Source organism: Seriola lalandi, unplaced genomic scaffold (genome assembly GCF_002814215.2).
Source record: "Seriola lalandi dorsalis isolate HSWRI2012SDOR001 ecotype SW California unplaced genomic scaffold, Sedor1 jcf7180002054901, whole genome shotgun sequence".
Classification (NCBI taxonomy): domain Eukaryota; kingdom Metazoa; phylum Chordata; class Actinopteri; order Carangiformes; family Carangidae; genus Seriola; species Seriola lalandi.
Window position 1 is genome coordinate 3,183,279 of NW_019525453.1, and position 20,883 is coordinate 3,204,161.

Below are 20,883 nucleotides of genomic sequence, written 5' to 3' on the forward strand. Positions count from 1 at the left end.
GCAGTCAACAGGCTTGTTTCTAAGCAACCCAGGCTTTTATTTTGTCTTTTTCAGAAACTGCTATGTGGAATGAGAGTCAAAATTGAGTCAGAAGGTCTAACACCTCAGTTCTGGGAATGAAAATACTTAAATACATGAAAGTTTGTGCTTTTAGAGGCGACAAAGGCAGGGAATTTACTTATATCTCATATTCTTATAACTGGTGACTGCTCACATATTTAAATTGCAAGGTTTTTGTGATAATTTTTTTTTATAGTAATGATTACATTTAAAATGTGTTATTTGCATAGTCAACCTTTTTTGTTGTGTTGACCTGCTGTAAATGTCTTTACCAGGGATGGATTGTAGATTAATCAACTGGCAAACATTGAGAGTCTGAGCTGCATGCACCTTTATTTAGACCAGAACATCTGACTATAATTAGTGTGAAGACAGTGACAGCTGTTACTGGGGAATAACAAAGGTACTGTAAAGGTTGGACATTTTGCTTCCTGCTGAGAAAAACCTGTTTATCAGGTTTTGTGTTATTGCAATAAAAGTCCAGGTTGGGAAGAAGATATTACATCTTCAGCATTGGTAATGCTACATTTTCAATAAAAAACATATTATTAGCTTATAGCCAGCCTGCATATCGTGTGATAGTTACATTAAGAAACTGATTGAATAAGTCAAATATTGCAGCTCTCACAACATTGAGATATCAGTACATATGTTTCTACAGAATTGTATGCCTCAAAAATGTATTTGAAAATATTGTTTTCATTATGAGTGGATGACAAAATGGCCAACAGCTCAGCAGGCATAAATGCCCATGTTCAAGTTCGTAATGCATTTTTTACTACGGCCTTATTACCAGTAACACGTGGCGGCTAATGATAGGTAATGTTAGCAGACTTTAGAAGCTTTAGACTCAGTTTGGTAACTTTTTGACTATTCTCCTCTTGTGCTACTGTCAAATACATAGTGTATTTGACTTCACCATGAAGCTGTAATTTCCACTTGTGGACACAACATTAGTTTGCTTTAACTTGCCTCTTGTGTTTGATGCTAAACAAGTTTTAAAAAAATCAAACATTGAGAGAGAGCATTTGTCATTACCAAAACATTCTTTAAGCTAATTTACAGTGAAACTAATGCACTGGGTTCTTAATAATAATATATTACAAGGTAAAATAGGAAGGAAACAGTATTGGGGGAAGTTTTGCACTTGAATATGCATGTTTATCTTTTTAGTGCTGTTGTTTTTTGCAGAGGAGAAATTAGCAATTTCAAAGATTAAGGAGGATTTATGACTCCACCATAGATTTGTATACAACATGCAGCTGGTCTGTCAAATCAACTCAGAAGACTTGTGCTTGGTAAGAGTTTGATATATTAACAATAGCAATTAATTTCATGAGAACCATTATCAGGAGTTTATTTAATTCTTTAAAATCATTTGTTCTGTAACAAGATAAGATAGCATAGACAGCGTATTTGTTTATAATGTTAACCTAACTTGAAAATTATTTTCTCTTTAGAAACTGTGAAACTGGTGCATGTTCTTCAGTTTTTGAACCTCACAAAGACCTACACAGGTTGAAACCTTTTGTTTTTTATTTTCATATATAACAGTTTATTTTCTAACCTTTGCATCCTACGCTCAAGTGCCTGAGTTCTGCTTCCACATACATTGAAGGAACTTTTCAAAACTGAGACAAAGCTTCATATTTTGACCTAGTTTACATGTATATCATTAAACAAATCTCCAACGAAAAAGTCGAAGATTATTAAGATCACTTTCAGGCCATTTCCGATGGCATTTGTTCATATCTGCTTTGATAAATGAGCCCCATTAACTGCTGATCCTTTATTTTGTAGCTAACTACCAGATTTGGCAGATGTGGCTCCACTGTGAGACAAAGTTGGCTCGACTGCAGCTTAGTAATATTGGGCCAAACTCTAAAGATAGGCAGCCAGTCCACAGCAGGACTAGACCCTGGCCAGTGGAGATAAGGGAACAGTTACTCAAGCCTTTTTTGTTGCCTCCACACAAGGAGGAGGAACTGCCCGGGTCTGAAGTGCAGTTGTAATATGGAGAGCTAATAACATTTAAAAATCATTAGTCAGTGTATGTGAATGGCAGCCTTGTTTAATATGCAGATAGCTGTTGGGGATTGTATCTGAAGACTGGGGAATGTCATGAAACGGTGCAAACAGCCAGAGTTGATTTGCTCTGCTCAAAGAGTGATTGATTTAGAGATTGTTTACGCACAGCCAATCTTTTATCATTGTGTATGCATCTGCATTTCTGTGCTCCCTAGTGTGTTCCCGTACTCATTGTTCCTTGAGTATATGTACATGTACAAATGTATGCCTCTGTGCACACGCCTGTGTTTATCTGTGTTTCTGCATATATCAGCTGGCTTCGGCCAAGGTCTCTCACCTTTCAGCTCTGGCTCTAAGCACACTGACTCATAATTTGCAGTCCATCCTGCCTCCCTCGCTTCCCATCTCTCCATCCATCTCACTGAGGGTTTCACGCTCCTAACCGTGAAATTCACCCACATTCACAATTATGTCTTCAATCAGAGCCATCTCAAAGCTAGTAGGATGCAGCCTTTCTTTGGGAACGGCAGGAGGTCCAAATCAGCACTCAGAGGACCGAGCAAGCTTATTCCTGTCTCCGCTCTCTACACTAATGACTGACAGATTTTTAGGGATGGGAGCAGTCAAGTTCGGGGGGCTTTTAACTTGCAATCAGGTACCCTGGGCCTGCATGCTCCTCAGCATGTTGATCCATCAGCAAACCAATATGATTGCAGATATTGAATAATTCATGGGTGTCTAATGATGTGTCAATCACAGATGGTTTTGTTTTATTTATTGCGCACTATGCACAGGTTTGTGCGCCCTCCAAGCTCTATTGCAAGTTAATATTGCATGAAGACTGTTAGCAACATGACACTGAGTACAGCAACTAGCCTTTCTCATCAGGGATGTTGTGCTGTTTGGCTAACAAGTCTGGAGGAGAGAGGAGCAATTTGCTACAACGTTCTCTGGCTCTTTTATGGCTTTTCACTAAAATGACCTTTAAAATTGCTGTACATAAATGTGTGCCCATAAAATCTGTGGAGAAGGCTCTACTGTTCACATGTTGTCTTTCAGGTTCATTAACTGGCACATTTATTGTTGTTATTGTATAAGTGTCCTTGCACCAGTGTGTTTAGTTATTCAGGCATTATTCGTCGAGTGCTGATTGTCAGGATTGTGGTTTTTCCATTTTCCATGAAGGTTGTTGTGATCCTCTGGAGTGGTCAGCCTTGCTCTGACTTACAAATGCTTTATCCTTCTCTAAACACAACCCTGTCCTATCTATTTCTTGACTTTTACTTTTTAAATTAAGCGCAGTTATACTTTTGACCAGCATAATGGGCCATGTCAAGAATGTTGGCTCAGTCTGATGCAGGAGGTAAATCGTAATGCCTTGACGACCTTGCGGAGGAGCACTGAAGGGCTCTCGGGAAATTTTATCAAATCAGCCATGACCAAGAACATACAGTGAGATGGAGATTCCAGCCGGAGGTTTCATCATGCCTCACACTACACACAGTTGAAGTCCTCTGTGGGCTGCTCTGTGAACTGACAAATCCTTAACTACTTGATGTCCACGGGTGGTGTGCATGCTGGGTTGCCAGTCACCCGGAGAAAGGTCCCCCTCTGTGGGACACCAGGGGTGGGAGAGACCCCATGTCACACTCATAGAAAGAAGAGGCTTCCACTGCTCTTTTGGTTTTGATGAGGCAGGTTTTGCCTCCTGGCTTTCAATATGAGCGCACTCTGATGGGGAACTGCTGCTCTGTCTGCAGGCAAAAAGAAGCTGTCCAGCAGCCAGAGAGAGGAACTCACGGCCGGTCCAGTCCATTCACACTTACTCAGCTCACACATACTGCCATCCACCTCTGGATCTTCCTCTCTGAATTCAGATGGATTAAACACACACTCACACTGTACATGTATAGAGACAGCTCTCTCACATACAGCATTATGAGCTGGAGACGAAGGTCCTCCTTTGTCCGTTTCAGCTCCCTGCCCAACAGCACTCTCTTTTGGAGACAGTGGGAAAATAATCAGCAGGGCAATGATGCTAATAACAACGGAGCACCCTGCTGCTCTCCAACCCCAGGTGTTCAGGACCCTTCGGCGAAACAGTCAAGAAAGAGGGTAGGGGAGAGAAGAGGAGCCAGCTGAGAAGAGTTTAACAGCACAGAGCTGAAGGGACGAGATGAGAGGAGTGTGTAGATGCAGCAGCCCCCCAGTGGGCCCATGAGCTCTGCACAATCAGTCACACTGGAACCAATGGGCTCATGTGAAGACACCCTCTCTCAGCCCCTCCAGCCTCTCCACAGCAATAATGAACCGATGAACTGCAGTGCGTGTCTTTTATATGTCTATGTGTGTGTTACAGTCTGGATCTGTTTCAACATACTAGGTCAGACAGAGCCTGGGGCTAGTTTTGGAGGGGGAGAAGGGATGGTGGAGAGGATAGCCGGCCCCAGTAGCCCCGCAGCATGGCATTGTGGTCGGGGACAACGGGCTCCCAGAGCCCCCCTGCCGCGGCGGTTCCCCCCTGCCGAGCTAATCCTCTGCTCCTCAGGATTAACCAACTTCACAGCGCTGGCCCCTACTGCGCTGTCAAGGCACCCGTTCACCCTCCAACCCTACCCCAGCCACTGCCTCCCTCCACCCACCATCCCTCCCCAGCACTCGCACACTCATTAACCCTCGATGGTACCCTTCTGAGACGTCGGTGTTGATTTTCACTTCTCATGTCTCTGTCTCCCCATATCTCTCTTTTCCTTTGCATGTTGTAGCTCATTTTCCACAGGTCCTGTTTACATCACAGCTCACCATTTAGCTTTATAAATTTGAGTGGATTTTTTCCAACAGGTATTCATTGGTTTCCTGTAGTTTCAGCAAATAATGAAAAATATTAGTAATATTATATTATTTAAAAAAAAAAAAAAAAAAAAAACCCTTGAACCTTGTTTGAGGTTTGTGATCCAACACAGTGAAAACCAGGATTACATTTTTGTCAAAGTTACATTATAGTTATGAGGTAAATCACCGCTTCAGATATTGAAACACGCCTCATTTTCTACACAGGCTTTCATGAATGTGTTGACAGAAAAAGCCTTTTCTCATTGTTTTGTGTATGTTCGTGTCATTTCCCAACTCCATGCAGCTGCCACTGTACCTCACAGAGATTTTGAGGCTCTGGGGCTGAACAGAGAGTGGGTCCAAATCAAGCTGATCACGTCTCTCTCTCATATTTCTCTCTCTCCATGCCTCCCCGCCTCCCTCTATCCTCCCCCCGGTTTCCTCTTTTAATCACAATCTCCAACCTCTCCAGCACCTTCTGTCCCATTGCTCCCTCTGCCTCTTCACAGCGCTGATTAGGTGGGCAGGAGATGATGGGTGTATTTTGGGCCTGCGAGGCTGCTGATGTTGAATCTGTCTGACATGCTCGAGCAAAGCCAGTGTCTCCTTTTCATTGTCTTCTAATGGGGTGCTGAGGTCTCTGAGACATGGAGGTAGATGGTGCAAAGAGTGCAAGTGTGTGTGTGTGTGTGCGTGTGTGTGTGCGTGTGTGTGTGTGTGACGGTTATAGAGAAACACTGGCGAGCGATGACAGGTATGCCCGAGGATGGTATTAGGGAAAGGCAGTGAGAGGCTGCAGGTAATGACTAGTACGAGCTGTATGTGCTTCCGCTTCGTCGATAAACGATGGGCTGGCACTTCAGACAATTTACAGCCTTTACCAACAGGCAAGTAATTTTTCTCTGGCCGTCTTTTTGCTTCTGTGCCTTCGTCTATCCTCTTTTTCTTTTTTTCTTTTTCCAACATCTATCTCTCTCTGTCAAAGACACACAGAAACACGCACATAAAAAGTATATTCCCTTTGTATCCCCCTCTTTCTCTCTCATATCATGCTACCACCCAGTCAGACGTCCAGTCAGGTTGGAGCAGTGTGTTGCTGGCTAATTATCAGTGGTTAGGATGTGACAGATGCTGCCAAGATGGTTGGCAGTCAGTTTGCCATCCCCCCACAGGAGGAAGCAACAACTGACCTTTAGCAAGCATGGCCATGGCAAACGATCGCAATATCTAGGCATATACACACCTCGCTGGCACCCAGGGAAGGATTGACATTGGAGGTGGGAGGGTTAGTTGTTATATATAGATTTGTCCTGTGTGTGTATGCCCAAGGTGAAGGTGCTCGCTCCAACAGGAGATAAGTGCAGACACAGAGCTATTTTGTACAGGTCAGTGTGTGTGTGCACCAGTAAACATTAGTGCTTAAGACCTATATATACATATGTAGTGTGTGTACAGTATACTAAATATGAATAACACCCCCCCCCTTACTTAAACAGGACATGAAGCTAAATTTGAAAGGTTGCCTATCCTAAATGACAAAAATGGGAAGCATTAAGGAGAACCATAGGAACCTATTGATTCATTCATTTATTTATTCCTGAAATTGCTTATAGTTTCTCCCTTTTTTTAAAAATCACAGCCATTTTTTTGTCTGTTTTCTTGCCGTTTTTCTTTCATGTTTTTTCAAAGACATTTGAATTTATTGTACACATAAATACATGCTGTATGTTTGTGTGTGTGTATTAATTAAGCTTAAGCTCAAGGTCCCTGTTCACATATTAGCTAGAGATAATTTAGACAATTTTTTAGCCATAGCCGACAGCAACATGACACAGTTTTTAGCTTCCTTAAAACACATAAAAAAAATACCCCTCACAACTAAGCAGTCAAACCTCAAACTTTGGCTGGATCCACTTTATCCCAAGCAATTTAGATGTCAGTTTTAATTTTAAACCCCATTCCCACCACCACTACTACCCACCACCCCACACCCCCGCAGTGCTGCCCTACATGGCTGCTATCAACACAGGGGCTTACTTTGGTAATGAAGTGGGGTCTAAGTCTTCCATCTCCCGTCTAGTTTTGAGGAGTGCGGAGCAGTAATTGGTGTACGACCTACACCACTGGCAGCACTCATGTCCCCTGTCCTATGTGACATTCCCATCCAATTAAATCTAATCACACACACACACACACACAGATAGAGACACTAAAATAGCACACTCACTATTATCATGGCTCCCTGTGTTATTTTCCAGATAGTCTTTCAAGGTGCCTTTTCTTGGTTTTCAAGTGTTGTGGCATATCTGTAGTCTATCTGTACACAAAATGTGGATATGTGTGTATACATGGACGGATTGTGTGCTCACACACTGAGGAAGCCGACTTGTGCTCTGTATTAGTTCATTCACAGGGATTATGGGTAAATCTGTGTGGCCAGTGGATGGATCGTTCTCTGTCTCACAAGGATTAACTGAAGGTGACACTGAGGTGACAGGTCTGTGTCCATCTGAGTTTGTATGTGCCACCATAGTCTGGTGTGTGTGTGTGCGTGAGTGCATTTATGCATGGTGTGTACACGTATGTCTGTGTTATTAGCCTGAAATGTGCTGTAATCCATCAGAGTTAATGAGTTGTGTGTGTGTGTGTGTGTGTGTGTGTGTGTGTGTGTGTGTGTGTGTGTGTGTGTGTGTGTGTGTGTGTGTTCTCCCACAGTGATGGCAGTGGAGTGTGTTGTGTGTGTGTGTGTCTTTTGGCTGACCTTGACTTCAGTCTGTCAGATGAACAGACTCTGAGGCCGTCCATACGGAGAGCAAGACTCCATCAGATCCCCAGATGTCATTATACACAATCTGTCAGATGTGTGTACTACGAGCAAATAACAAGCAAAACTGCTCTGCCCTTGAGGGGGGATGAGAGAGATTTGGGAGTTCATGAATGAGGAAATGTGTCAAAGGTTAAATCATTTATTCCCTACTTGTGGTCAAGACCTCCTGAAGCGATGTTCAGGGGTCGTGACCAAGAAAAATCTGAGGGTCACAGTATGGTTAAAGGGATAATGAAGAAAAAAATCACGTCATTTACAACATTCTTTCTTCTTCTGTGACATTTGTTGTTTTTGATAAACACTGGATAATTTGACTTCTATACGCCTCTGAAAATCCTTAAAATGAAACAAACATTTAACTGTTAACAACTCATGTAGACATTCACTTTTTTAAGAGGTCATAATCCCATAATGTCCAAAAACCAGGATTTACACAACTAGATTAAATCAGGTCACATTATAAAAAGGTGCAGCTAACTGTAATGTAGCTGCCTGAACTGAAATAGAAGTTACATATTTACATGTATGCATATATAGATGTTTTCAAAAGCAATGGCTACATTTCCAAAGAATTGAAGGGTAAGTTTTATCATTTGGCCCCTTAAAGCTGTTATTTCTGGCAGTTAGCTTGTGATGCTACAGTAATTTCCTCTTTACATAGGTGGTTTTTACTAGCTAGGCCATTAATTAATTAATTAATTTTAATGGTGCAACCGGATATAATAAATCACTAGTTTTAGAGTAGCTAGTAGTTACTAAGGACTTACTTAGGTCTATACACAGAAATATATAGATTTACAAACAGCTAGAACAACCCAATCCAGAGATAAAGTGCTGGTGGAACACATTTTCCTCCTTTAATTTTTATGTTTTTAGTTTGGAGGCTGACACGAGCTGGAGCATAGAAAAATGAAGTAGTCATTAATGTTGTGAAGAGCAACTGCTGTTATGTCTTCTTCACTATTTGCTTCATGAAGCTGTAAGCTTGTCAGCAAAATGATGTGCTTCCTATAGGATGCAAATACCCAAATATTTACATTTCTGAGAAGCGCAGAGCCCTTCCTCTACAAAGTAGGACTCAGTAGATTTCACTGTCAGACATTGATTAGTAACCTGGGGAGACAGAACACAGGTACAAACAGCTGTCACATGCAGAGAAAATCAACACGGGGAACAGAGGTGCATACAAACGAGTTCAAATTAGTTGTCACAAAGCTGCTGTTTTTGTTTTCATCTCTGACAATTTGCGTAAAGCTGTCATATGTGAGTGTAGCAAAAGGTGAGTTCGCTAATTTGAGGATCTCCATTTCCAAAAAAACATCAGTGCACCAGTCAAATTTCAGATAAAATTAACTGTCGAGATCATAAAAGGATCTCTATCCATGTGTAGCGTTAACGCCATATTTTAGAATTTACTCACGTTGAAATGGGGCACCAGTCCTCTGAGAGGACAACAATGAATTATATCATTGCCAAATTTATTAATCTCATATCGGAAGCCATGACTTCTCGATTCAATGGATCTCCAGTCTCTACGTCAAAAGAATACAACAGGACAACAACTGGGTGTAAATAAAGAAGTTTATTACTTAAACTACTATGTACAGAGTAAATGCAAGGTGTAATAATCATAAAGATGAAAATAATAATGAAATGAGCAGTGTGATGAGTTGGCAATGGTGGGAGAGGATATGTTATGGCTATACACTATGGCTATACAGCTAATGATACTACATCTACGAATTAGATTTGATGATTAAATATTGCTATATTTCGACATCAACCCAGTCATGAGCAGAGTGTTAAGACCGGCCTACTGTGAGTTGTGCTGTAGCTGGAGATCCTCAGCTGGAACCCAGGTGGCTGTGGTTGCCGTGGTAACCCTGGAGACGCGGGATCTAGGTGGATTCTCCTGGAGGCTGTGTCCCGTTATCATGGTGACGGATTCTCCCTGTGTCTCAGCGGTTCAGCTCTGGTGGAGTTTGCCAGGAGACTTTCTGTCTCGCGCACTCTTGATTTCTGCTCGGCTTCTCTGCAGGCGGTCGTGCAGATGTTATCTGCTGGCGTCTCTTGTGTGTTGATGCAAAATAAACTCTAATGCTCTTCACTTTGGCTGGATAACTTAAGAGTCCGGTGTTGACCAGATGACTCTAAAGTTGTCAAAATCTTCAAAAAGGAAAACTTGATGAAGATTTAAAAGTTACAAAATTACTCTGAGGCACTTCTGTTGCTTTGGTTCAGTTGGTCTTGACTTGGCTTATAAAAATAAAAGATTGCGGATTTAGACAAAAATAATGGTACTTTGAGCTTGCGCCAAAAAAAATAAAAGACGCGAAAAGTGCAAAAATGACTAAGAGCCATGAGTTTGTGGCGAGCAGCTTAGAGCTAAGAGTTTCCATGGCTACAGAGCCGGGCTTTGAGCCGGGACTCTGAGCTTTGAGCAAAGATCTCAGCTTCTAGTTTCTGCATCGTTTTCCTAGCTTCAGCTTTTCAGCCTCTAGCTTTTAGCTTCGTTTCTAGCTTCTAGCATCTTCTATCAGTTTAGCATCTCTAACCTTTCTCGTTCTTCTGACATTTCTGACCATGTGTGAATTGATCACGACTGTTTTATCCCCTGGGGGCTGGCACATGTTTCAGGGGCGTCACCCATCTTCTCCTGTGTTTCCACTTGGAAAAGAGGGTAATTTTCCACTGAACTTTGGAATAATTTAAATCTAGAGTTTACTTATAAACTTGCACATCCGTCTTCCACCATGACCACAAAACATTAAATGAAATAACATATAAAACTACTTGCACTAATAATGACAGACGGGAGTAATACGAGTGTTGATTTCATATTACATCCTTCAAACCTAGAATTAATCATGATACAAGTGGTTAACTGATCAAACAACAATATAAACATTTCCTAAAGCTAATAGTCTATAAATGTGGATTACACAGCAGTTCTTTGACTGTAATAATAATAATATGGACATGCTGGAAGTCATGTAGTGTGTGTTACCTCGTGTGAAGGATGCTGACAGTGTGGTCACATGAAGGACATTGTCTTAAAATCTACATGTTACATTTCAAACATTCTATGGGATAGCAGTTTGGGATTAAACTGTTGCATAGGAACATCTCATGAGTTACAGAACAGCTAGATATTTAATTATATATTCTTCCTTAGATCTGTGTCTGTGAAGAGAGTTCTGCTGGTCACTACGCAGGACTGGAATGTGGGTTGTAGTTTATGACTCTTATCTAGAAAGGGACAAAGGAAGTGTGTGTGTGTGTGTGTTCATGCATGGCACAGAGAGGCCAGGATTCACACCTTAGTGATTATCAGTCCTTTTGGTGTTATTTGTCCTATATAAGAAACAATCAAATATCATTAGACAGAGTCTTATTGTTACAAACTGGAGATTTTGCCTATATTCTCCAGTTGCCCGGTGTCCATTGGTTGATCCTCTGGAGCTGACCCTTTGACCTTTGTTCTGGTTCTGTGTCGTTCAGACATGCTAACAGCATGGTCTGTTTGTGGAAGAGTGGTCATTGGTCTCTGTTTCCTATCAATTTGATAGTTTGATGGTGGAAAGCGTCGCAAAGTATCAATTGTGGGTCCGTAACTCTGCGTGTGTGTGTGTGTGTGTGTGTGTGTGTTTAAGTGCAGGCAAAATCTAACAAAAAGTGTGCAAGTCATGTGTTTGCATGATTGTTGGCGTCCAACAGACAGCAGGGTGATAGTGGAGGTGTGGGCACAGGCCTCACAGTTTCTGTGATGTGCTCTGACACACAGATGGCAGCTGACACAACACAGATAGACTCTGCACTCTCTCACTCACTCTCACTCATCCTCCTGTTCCTCCCATCCAAAGTGGATGTTTTCTCTCCTGTTCGTTTTTATGAACCTCTATCTTTTGCCTGACTTGACACTAAAATTAATGCAAAAAAATATTATCTCTGAGTAGTTTATTTCATGTTATTGAGATTTCCCCCACCTAGCTGCTAATGAACAGTCTTGGCAAATGTGAAAAATGTTAATGTAAGCAAATGATGCCTACATTTGTGTGCAAACTGTTTTGAGTTCCCCCCAGGCCATAGCTGATTCACACGGTAGCCCTGTTTTCCTCAAGCCAAATCACAACCTCTCGGTTCATTAATTCTGACAGGAAACAGAGGGCTATGAGGGATTGATTCACTCACATACACATGCTCTCGCTCTCTTCTTGTGCCGGTTCCAATGGCAGTATAGAAAAAAGATCAAACTACTTTCAGACATGGGGCTGCATGCAAATGTCTTTATACATTGATGCGTTCTGGTTTAATGACACTCAACTCCTGTTGAGGGAACCTGGGGGTTAACTGTAAAATAAAGGGAGACAGTCAGTGTCAGATATCTTCACATATTAAGTATGTCAAGGCTCATATTTAAAGTCAACCGAGGATAGAGAAACCTAGCGTTAACTAAATAAAAAAGCCAGAAACAAACATAATACAATACTAAGTTTTTACAGCTGCACTAGTAGCTCTGTGGCGTTGTACTTGGATACAGTAGTGCTTTTACCTACATAATAAATGTTATCATGCTAACACACTCACAATGAAAATAGGCTAATGTTTACCTTGTTCACAATCTATGGTTAGCATTTCTGCACACCAATGTGTGCTAATAAGTACTAAATATTATGTACAGCTGAGGCTGATAGGACTGTCATCAGGTTTGCAAGTATATGTCAGTGAAGTATTGGATGAATTAAGGCTGAGGGATATCCCAGAGGGAATATGTACCAAGTTTCATGACAATCCATCCAATTGTTGTAGAGACATTTAACTAAAAACCCACACTGTTAACCTCCTAAACTGTGATGATTAAAACCACTTTGATTTAGTTGCAAACTAGCAGTTTCTCTTTGGAAAACAAGAAAAATTTCCCCGCAAGACTTCCACAGTTTAACGCTCCATGCTGAAGTGCTTATGTTTCTGAGGATGCGTGTGGGCAGCAGCATGAAAATGCAAGAGAGACAGAGAGATAGTGTTCATGCGAGTGAAATAGCTAGCTGGGGTGTTGCAGGGATTAATGTGAATTTGTAACTTCAGGGCATGAGTTGCTGCTCGATCGAATCTGGAGCATCAGCTCCTCTCTGCAGGCAATGAATGCATTGGGTTTTTTTTTTAACTAACTTCCATTGCATTCCACTACACACACAACCTTTTTAAAGATTACAATGGTGTTATTGCTGGCCTGTGTTCTGTAAGCATGGCTAACAACTTAAATAAATGCTGCAGGTATTGTATTGTTATTTCTTTCCTGTCTGAAAATGCTCTTCCACTATGAGCTATTTGAATATCAAGGCTTTTAATAGTTAATGTGTGGGATACCTAGCTTTTGTTGAGCATTCACTGTTTGCATGCTATTCCAGTGGTGTTGTAACTGCAGCATGATGCACCCTTCTGCCTCTTAATGGATCTTTTTGTCAGCATTGAGGTGCATAGAGCCCGAGTGGTTTTGTTATCTGAGTGAGGCGTTTCTTTTCTTTCCTCCATCTAACTCTCCACTCTCGTTTCTCACTCTATATATGCTGTAGTTTGTATCTCAGGGGAAATGAATATGTGTCAGTATCTCAAAGACTGGCAGCCCATCCATTACAGTTTATCGCATGTGTGGGTGTGTGTGTTTGTGTGTGAAAGAGAGAGAAAGAGAGCGAGAGCGGTATGAAGAAAAGCGTGCTTCATCATCCACACTCCCCTGTAGGTAACCATATTAGTGAATTGGCTGTGATGCCTTGATCACCTTCTAGATGCTTAGATTGCATCATTGGTGTGAATTGGTAAAAGAGAGAAACGGATGCCGAGTATTACCTGTTTACTGCATAGGTCATGGTCGAAAGATGGAGGCTATGTGGTCAGATTCAAGAAGAAGGCATCGGCCAATAACTTTTCTTTCTACCTTTCAGCCATCCAGTGCATTGCAACAAAGTGCAGCCATAGAGTTATGCTATCTTGACTTCCTGTATCCCTTATTGATTCCTGTTTTTGACATTTATTCCTCTTTTCTTTTCTTTTTTTTTTTTTTTATAACATCTTGATATTGCTCCATTGTGGCTGTTTCATAAACAGAGAAAAACAACACACACACAGGCTTTTACACCTGTACTGCCACAGAGCAAATCCAATGGAAGGCTGCATGACGGCTGACTGTTCACTGCATCCATTAATTTTTGTGGTCTCTGACTCATATGTATGTTTCCTAGTTAATGTTATAAAGTCAGGGCCCGAGGGATAATATCTGCTTATGCACCACATTTTCTCAGCTCGTCTGTGATGATGTCATCATCAAGTGACATATTCTTAGCTGTTGAAGCCCACGCTCTATTTTGTTTGAGGAGGACAGAAATGGAAAACAGTGCCGCTTATTTTTGGTTTTCTGTTCTTCTCACTGTCTCTCCTTCTCCTTTTTAGAGATGAACTTTTAGAAAGTAAAATCTACGATAATGTATGAAAGATACTTGACTTGTGGCATGTTGGGTGACATGTTACTCCATAACATTAATTATGGGCACAGTCCTTTCTTTTGAGTGAGCCCCATATACACTGTCCTGCTGCCATAATGTGTATTAATCTGCCACCAAAAATAGTTCCCAACAAATGAACTGTTTACTCCAGTTTGAGTAACATTTGCCAAAAAATAAAGTGTCTAGCTATTTCAGAAAATTACTTAGCCTTTTGAAAAATTGACACTATATATTCATGACTTGTTTAATGTCTTAAATTTGAAGGAAGGGGCTTGGGGCTGAGTGCACCACACAGGGGAGGGAAGTTCCAAAATATTGAGCGATGCCCCAACACTTTGTTGATTTTGGTTATTTTGTTAGATTTGATGCCAATTTAAAAAAAAAACGAATAACAGCAGCCTGAACCTTTTTTAAAGGTTCTCCTCTGAAACATGGAATAGATACATATAGCAGAGCATATGTATCTGGATGGATTACAAGCTTACAGATGGATACAAACTAAATCAGCCACCAATCACAAATAATTATGAGGTTTATGTGTGAATATCATTCAGATAATGCGCAACCCACCCTTGTATTTAACACCTGGTATTTAGTGTATATACTTCCTCCATAATGTAGGTTAAAAACAGGTACAGTATATTAAGGTTGCGTCTATTTTTTCATGTGCTCTTTGCGCAGAGCAGGCGAGCAGGTGGGGAGGTAGCAAATCCATCTACTGTCAACATAAATAATCATGGCACGTGACCATATATTTCTAGGGCAACTGTCCAATTTCTCCTGTTATCAAACATTATGGTTCTTACCTAGGTGAGTCAGTCAATACAAAATGCCAGAGAGATGTTACCTACTTATTTTTTTACACAATCCCACCACATGGGTCACTTTTCCACCTGGCTGACATTGAATTATAAAGCTGATTTGTTAACGTGTCAGTCACCGTGCAGGGTGCCAGCATTAGTATGTTTTTCTTTGTCCAGATTACATATTCAAAGGCAAATCTAGTTGAAAGTCTGGCTTGATTCTTTCATTCACAATGTCTCTGTCTACCCTTCCAATGTGTCTTTCTTTCCGTCTCCCTCCCTACATAAAAGAACACAATCCTACATTGTTTGTTCTGTTGTAACCCCGCAGCAGCATTTTAGAGATGATTGTCCCGGCATGATGAAACAAGCCCTGTCAGGAGCTACAGACGATTACATGGCTTCATGTGGTGATCAGTCTTTGTGTATAAACACTTTTTAAAAAAATCGATGCAGCGCAACATGTTGATGGATAAACTCCTACACTATCTTAGTAACAATGAAAAAGCTCTGTCTGCCTTTTCTGTCTGTTCTGACGGAAAGCTTCAGAGGAGAGATATAGTCTGTTTTGTTTTTTGTTTTTTTGGGGGGGGTTTTTTTTGCTGATGAACTTCTTTTTTTTCTCTCCTTCCTCAATCTCCTCTGCCTTGGAGATATAATCGAAACAATATACAACCACTTAGAGAATCTTTTTAGTGTCAGTCCTAATGTCATGGTCCATTTTGAATTCTTGATGGTGAATCACACATGTAACGAATTCAATCAGATTCTTCACCTCTGAGACAGTTTCAGACGCTGAGCTGCTTCTGACCTGCACATGTTTCTCTACATCAGAAATCCTGACCCATTCAACTGCAGGATAGCTGTGCTGTGTTTACACTAATGGCCCTTAGAACTTATTTTCCTGATCCGCCCCTTACTCAAAGAGATGGGGTCTCACTTTGAACGCGCTATTATCTAACAATTTTAGACAGCCACTGGTTATTAAACATGAGATATTCCTGATAGTCCTGAAAGAAGATTAGCTTGTTTTTTGAGTGTTACATGTAAACAAAGACATTTTATAATGATTTAAAAGCTGCAACCGCTCTGTGGCAACAGGAACAACCTGTTAACGCAATATTGACATATTCTCACCCGTGTGTTAGCAAACAGTCGCCTATCTACACATTCCCCTGACACGGAGTAACTTCAGCGAGTATTTGGAGTTATGTTTCTGGCCATCTGACAAATGTAATTCCAGTATTAACTCTACTTTTAACTCAGTTTTTGGTGTCTAAAGAAAAACTTCTTCAGGAAATAACTGGTTCTCCAGCAACAGGCTCTACTGTGTTGACCAGCTAGTTCCTAACTGATTTGGTGATGGAAAACGCACACTCGATTTATCGCTGCAATTTTACTGAAAGCAGTTGCTTTTTGAGTATTGAAACAAGGTTGATGAGAGCAGAGAGAGTGAACCAAAAGAGTAAAGTCGTCACAGTTCAATCAACAGTTCCATCAAACCAATGGGCTAAAAAAACTGTGCAGAGCTGAGAGGAACTGAAAGGTTGGGTGATAATTCATAACTACGAGCAACATCATTTACATTATGCTGCCTTTGATCTGTTGCTTCAAAAAAAAATATTGATTATTGCAGCTTTAACTTTGTGGTGTATTTGGTTACAAAGACATGGTTCTGAAACCAGAGGATAATGTAAGAAGGGCCAGAAAAACGGTAAACAGTAGATGTTGTTTTAAGATTTTTTTTTTGTGCAGAATTGAGTGTTTTGGATTTTTTTTCTTTTATCTTTTCTCATCATGACCAGCTGTTTGTAGTAGTCCTTATGCCCTTTTGTATCCTGTAATCAGCTTCACTCAGCAGTGTCTGACCCTTAAATTTATGAACCTCCCCTGATGTGGTCCGAGGGGTAATTACATCCGCCAGAGAATGAGACACATGTTAGTCCTTCTATCTCAGCAGGGCTCAGTTACTCAACCTGATGCTGGTATGTGTGTTTGCGTGCGTGTGTGTCTGTGTCTGTGTTTAAACAATGCTAATTGGCACTCTGAGTGTTTTGAGTCCACCTTTCCCTGAGTGTCTTCTGTGTCACCACTTTCTCAGACTGCCAGTCGATTTAAACCCGTCCCCTCAGCATCTGTTGCCAAGGACATTATCGGACCCCCGAAGAGAATATTCCCAAAGGCTAATTCACTCGTCTCCTCTCGCACTTTATCTAACAGCCTTCTCACAGGAAGCTGGATGCAACCATTGCTTCCAGGTGTCGTTTAAATTCAGCGTGACTTCAAATGCCACAGGAGATGCAGCAGGAAAGCATCTAAAGTAAACTGAAAAAAATATCTTTACACACCTGTATGTTTTTGACTGGTATGTCATATGAAGAGGTAAAAAGAAAAAGAAATGAAGTTGACACCTGTGTGTGTGCAAAATTGAGGTAAAACACCAAATGAAGGTCATTGACCCCTGTGGAAAATTGTCCTTTAAAAATTGCCTTCAAGTGACAGTGCGGGAGTCTACTTTTTTAAAGCATCCCTCTTGAAGTGTAAGGTTTGTTGTCCCAGGGGACTTGGATATGGTTTTTCATGTTAAGATGTTTTTCTTTTATAACAAAGAGACAACCTTGATTAAGAAGGCTTGCTTTAGTCTGAATGGAGGTGTGTTTTAATCACAGATCCTGGATCTGTTTGCAGCTCTCTAATGAGGCCTACTCCAGCTGGAAGGCTGTCGGCGCGGTTGCTTTGATCAGTGGCCCATGGACACAGGATTACACTGCTAACACACTGCGCTAATAGAGCCACGGGGCAAAAAAACACACACACAAACACATATCTAAACGCACATATACAGCACGCACACTAAACACAAATGCAAATTTAAGAAATATACATATAAATACGCACACACCCTCAACCTCTGACAAGGGCACAATCCCATAAGCCAGTGTCTTGTTGTCATGCAGCCCATTGTGTCAGGCCCTTTCATCTGGCTGCGCCTGTTTGTGCCAGTTTGGGTCGGCTGAGTTTTAGGCTTGGCGTTGAAGTCTCTGCCAAAGAGGGGCTCAGTGAGAAAGGTCCAAAGCTCAGCATTGACACACAGCCCAACTCTAGAGACTAATGGCTTGTAGCTCCCAACATATGTTGCTTTGTGTAATTGCTTTAATTGCTGTCATTGTACGTAATGGTTGGTCTTTTTCATCTTCCCTGGTGGTGTAGGCATTCTGCTAATTATATCTGTCAGCCCTGGAGCCAAAACGAGCATTTCACTGTGAATTCAGAGCAGTGGGAACTTTAAAATCAGAGTGTTTCTGTATAGAGTTTGTGTGTGTGTGTGTGTGTGTGTGTGTGTGTGTGTGTGTGTGTGTGTGTGTGTGTGTGTGTGTGTGGGGGTATAAATGACAGACTGCAGAATGTTAGAATAATTTAGAGATTCCCCCATGTGGATCGCTTTAATAGAAGTGAGGTCATGACTTTATCAGTCAAGTCTGAAACTTTATCTGCATTTCATCACATTTCTCTTGATTAGGATCATGTATTAGATTAATTGTAATATATCTGAGATTTAAATTACTATAGATCTATACAACAAATCAAACATCAAAATATCTAAAAATCTCCTTTTTTCTCTTCAGGTATGACACCATCACCAACCAGTGGGAAACAGTGTCTCCTCTGCCCAAGCCGGTCCATTCTGCAGCAGCCACAGTGTGCGGAGGTAAGGTCTACGTGTTCGGAGGTGTGAATGAGGCCGGGCGCTCGGCAGGTGTCCTCCAGTCCTACGTACCACAGAGCAACACCTGGAGTTTTATTGAATCGCCCATGATAGGTAAGACAGGTGACAACACCCACAGTTTTTGTCAAAGATTCACGAGCACATTCTTTCACACACAAGCTTCAACACAAGGTGAAGCGATGTTATGTCCTCGGGGATGTGCTGCCATTGTTATATCACCTTTTGTATTCTGACAGAGCTGTTGTTTCCTTTTTAAACCAGTGTGTGCCAGGATGTGGTTCTATATTCCCAAATGTGTGGTCTCTTTTCCCTCATTATGCCTTAACATTTTGCATGTGAGAGAGAATGATCCACTCACAAGCTAAACTGCTCTCCTCCATGAAAAATGAAAAAACAGGATTATTAACCTTTTTCATTAGCAGTATAACAGCAAAACTGGAAAAGGCATATGTTGCAACAACATTACTGTAACCATTTATATGCATGCATTCTTTTAATCTTTGGAGTCTTTGGGCTTCCATTATGGTTGTCCGGTTGATTAGGAACTCGGGTGAAGATTTTGGACGGCTCAGCACATGGTATTAGCGCCTAATCCTGATTTTAGTGCTATATACATAAACTTTATTGTTAGGCTATTATTTGTTATGTTGTTGCTTTTTAAATGAAAAAGATGACAGTTTTAAAACAAATTAAATACTTCTTTATCAGGCAATCAATTTTGTCAGTGGTGCCAAGGTGCAAAGCGGTTTCTGTCCAGGATAAGGCACATGACGCACAATTTCCAGATTACAATTTTCACAGAATATTTTGTCTCTGAAGGGTGATTTTATGCTTCACTAGATTTCTGAATGCAAGGATACGTTAACTCTACCATTACCCTAATCCCCTAATGCCCCCCACTGCCCCCCTACTGGTAGCCTCTCCATGTTTGTTTAGTGTTGAGCTGATGACAAGAGAGGTAAGCTGCCTGCCATCTTTACAGATCCCTTGTGAAATTGAAGAAAAATTGCAATACAAATGGTGGAAGAGTGAACAAGCCCCATTCTTACCATGTTCTCAGGTAGTGAGTTTTGGCAAATGACATCCCTCCTTAGGTCTTTACACACTGTTGAATAACACAGTTTAAGATTGGTAGAAATGGTGTCAATATGGCTGCCATTAATTTCAATAATCAGAACAGGTTATATCAGCTGTTTTACTGTAAATAATCGATTAATAAGGACACAAAACACAGATTTATTGATTTTTTTATTTTCATTTATTCATTTTCTTTTGTTTTTGAAAATATCCAAAATTAACACGAGTTTCCATGATGGATTACAAAGCCCCTGGAAGGATTATAATCACAAGCTTATTGTAATGGAAAAATGGTAAGACATTTTTTAAAGTAGGTCCCTACATAAATCCGTTATGGAAATATTAATCAAAGTATCAGGCAAGTGCTTTTTCCAGTCATCCACTGTAGTGACCTGAGTGGTTTAACATTCCCTGCACGTATTGAAGTGTAAAACAAGAAGGGCCTAACGGCCTCATGAAAAACAGAAAGAAAAAAAAAGTGAATGTAACGGTTGTGGCGGTTGCTTGCTATCCCCTGCAGTTGGCTTGTTAGTAGCATGATATTACAATATTAAGGTTACTGCAACATCGACATCAGTGTTCTCACAACTCAACCCACTTGAACACCATCCCATATCATGTACTTGACTGCTCCGGGTGAAACTATAAACTCCTGATGTCTTTTGAAGGAAACATAATGTCATACAGTTAGTCTGCAGTATTACACTTTGTGATCAGTGGATGACCTTTTCCATTCCTGTAGTTTTTCCTTATTGTTATCATCCTACTCAGTATTTCCCATCTTTCCATGTTATTGCTCTTCCATTACAATGTGAGGAACATAGCTGAAATGATAGGTGGGTCTGACCACAGCTTCTGACATGTTATTGGCCAAACTCTGTATTTATTCACCGCACAAACCTGCAGCCACGTTCCATTGGGAGCCACTGGGGACCTGTGAAGGACGCAGCACCAGAAGAAACACTTTAACCAAGCTGCCATATCTCCAAGGTAGCGGGAAAAACACCCAGTGAACAACTCTGCGTGATT

The 20,883-nt window shown here is 41.0% G+C and overlaps 1 protein-coding gene across 2 annotated transcripts in view; it reads left to right on the top strand.

Annotated features, from left to right (window-relative positions):
• klhl29 (kelch-like family member 29) overlaps positions 1 to 20,883 on the top strand; it is a 202,479-nt gene that overhangs the window by 169,189 nt on the left and 12,407 nt on the right. For both annotated transcript variants that reach the window (XM_023430264.2, XM_023430263.2), the window contains exon 13: positions 18,677 to 18,870. In XM_023430264.2, coding sequence (XP_023286032.1) covers positions 18,677 to 18,870 — 194 coding nt within the window. The remainder of the gene's footprint in view (positions 1 to 18,676; positions 18,871 to 20,883) is intronic.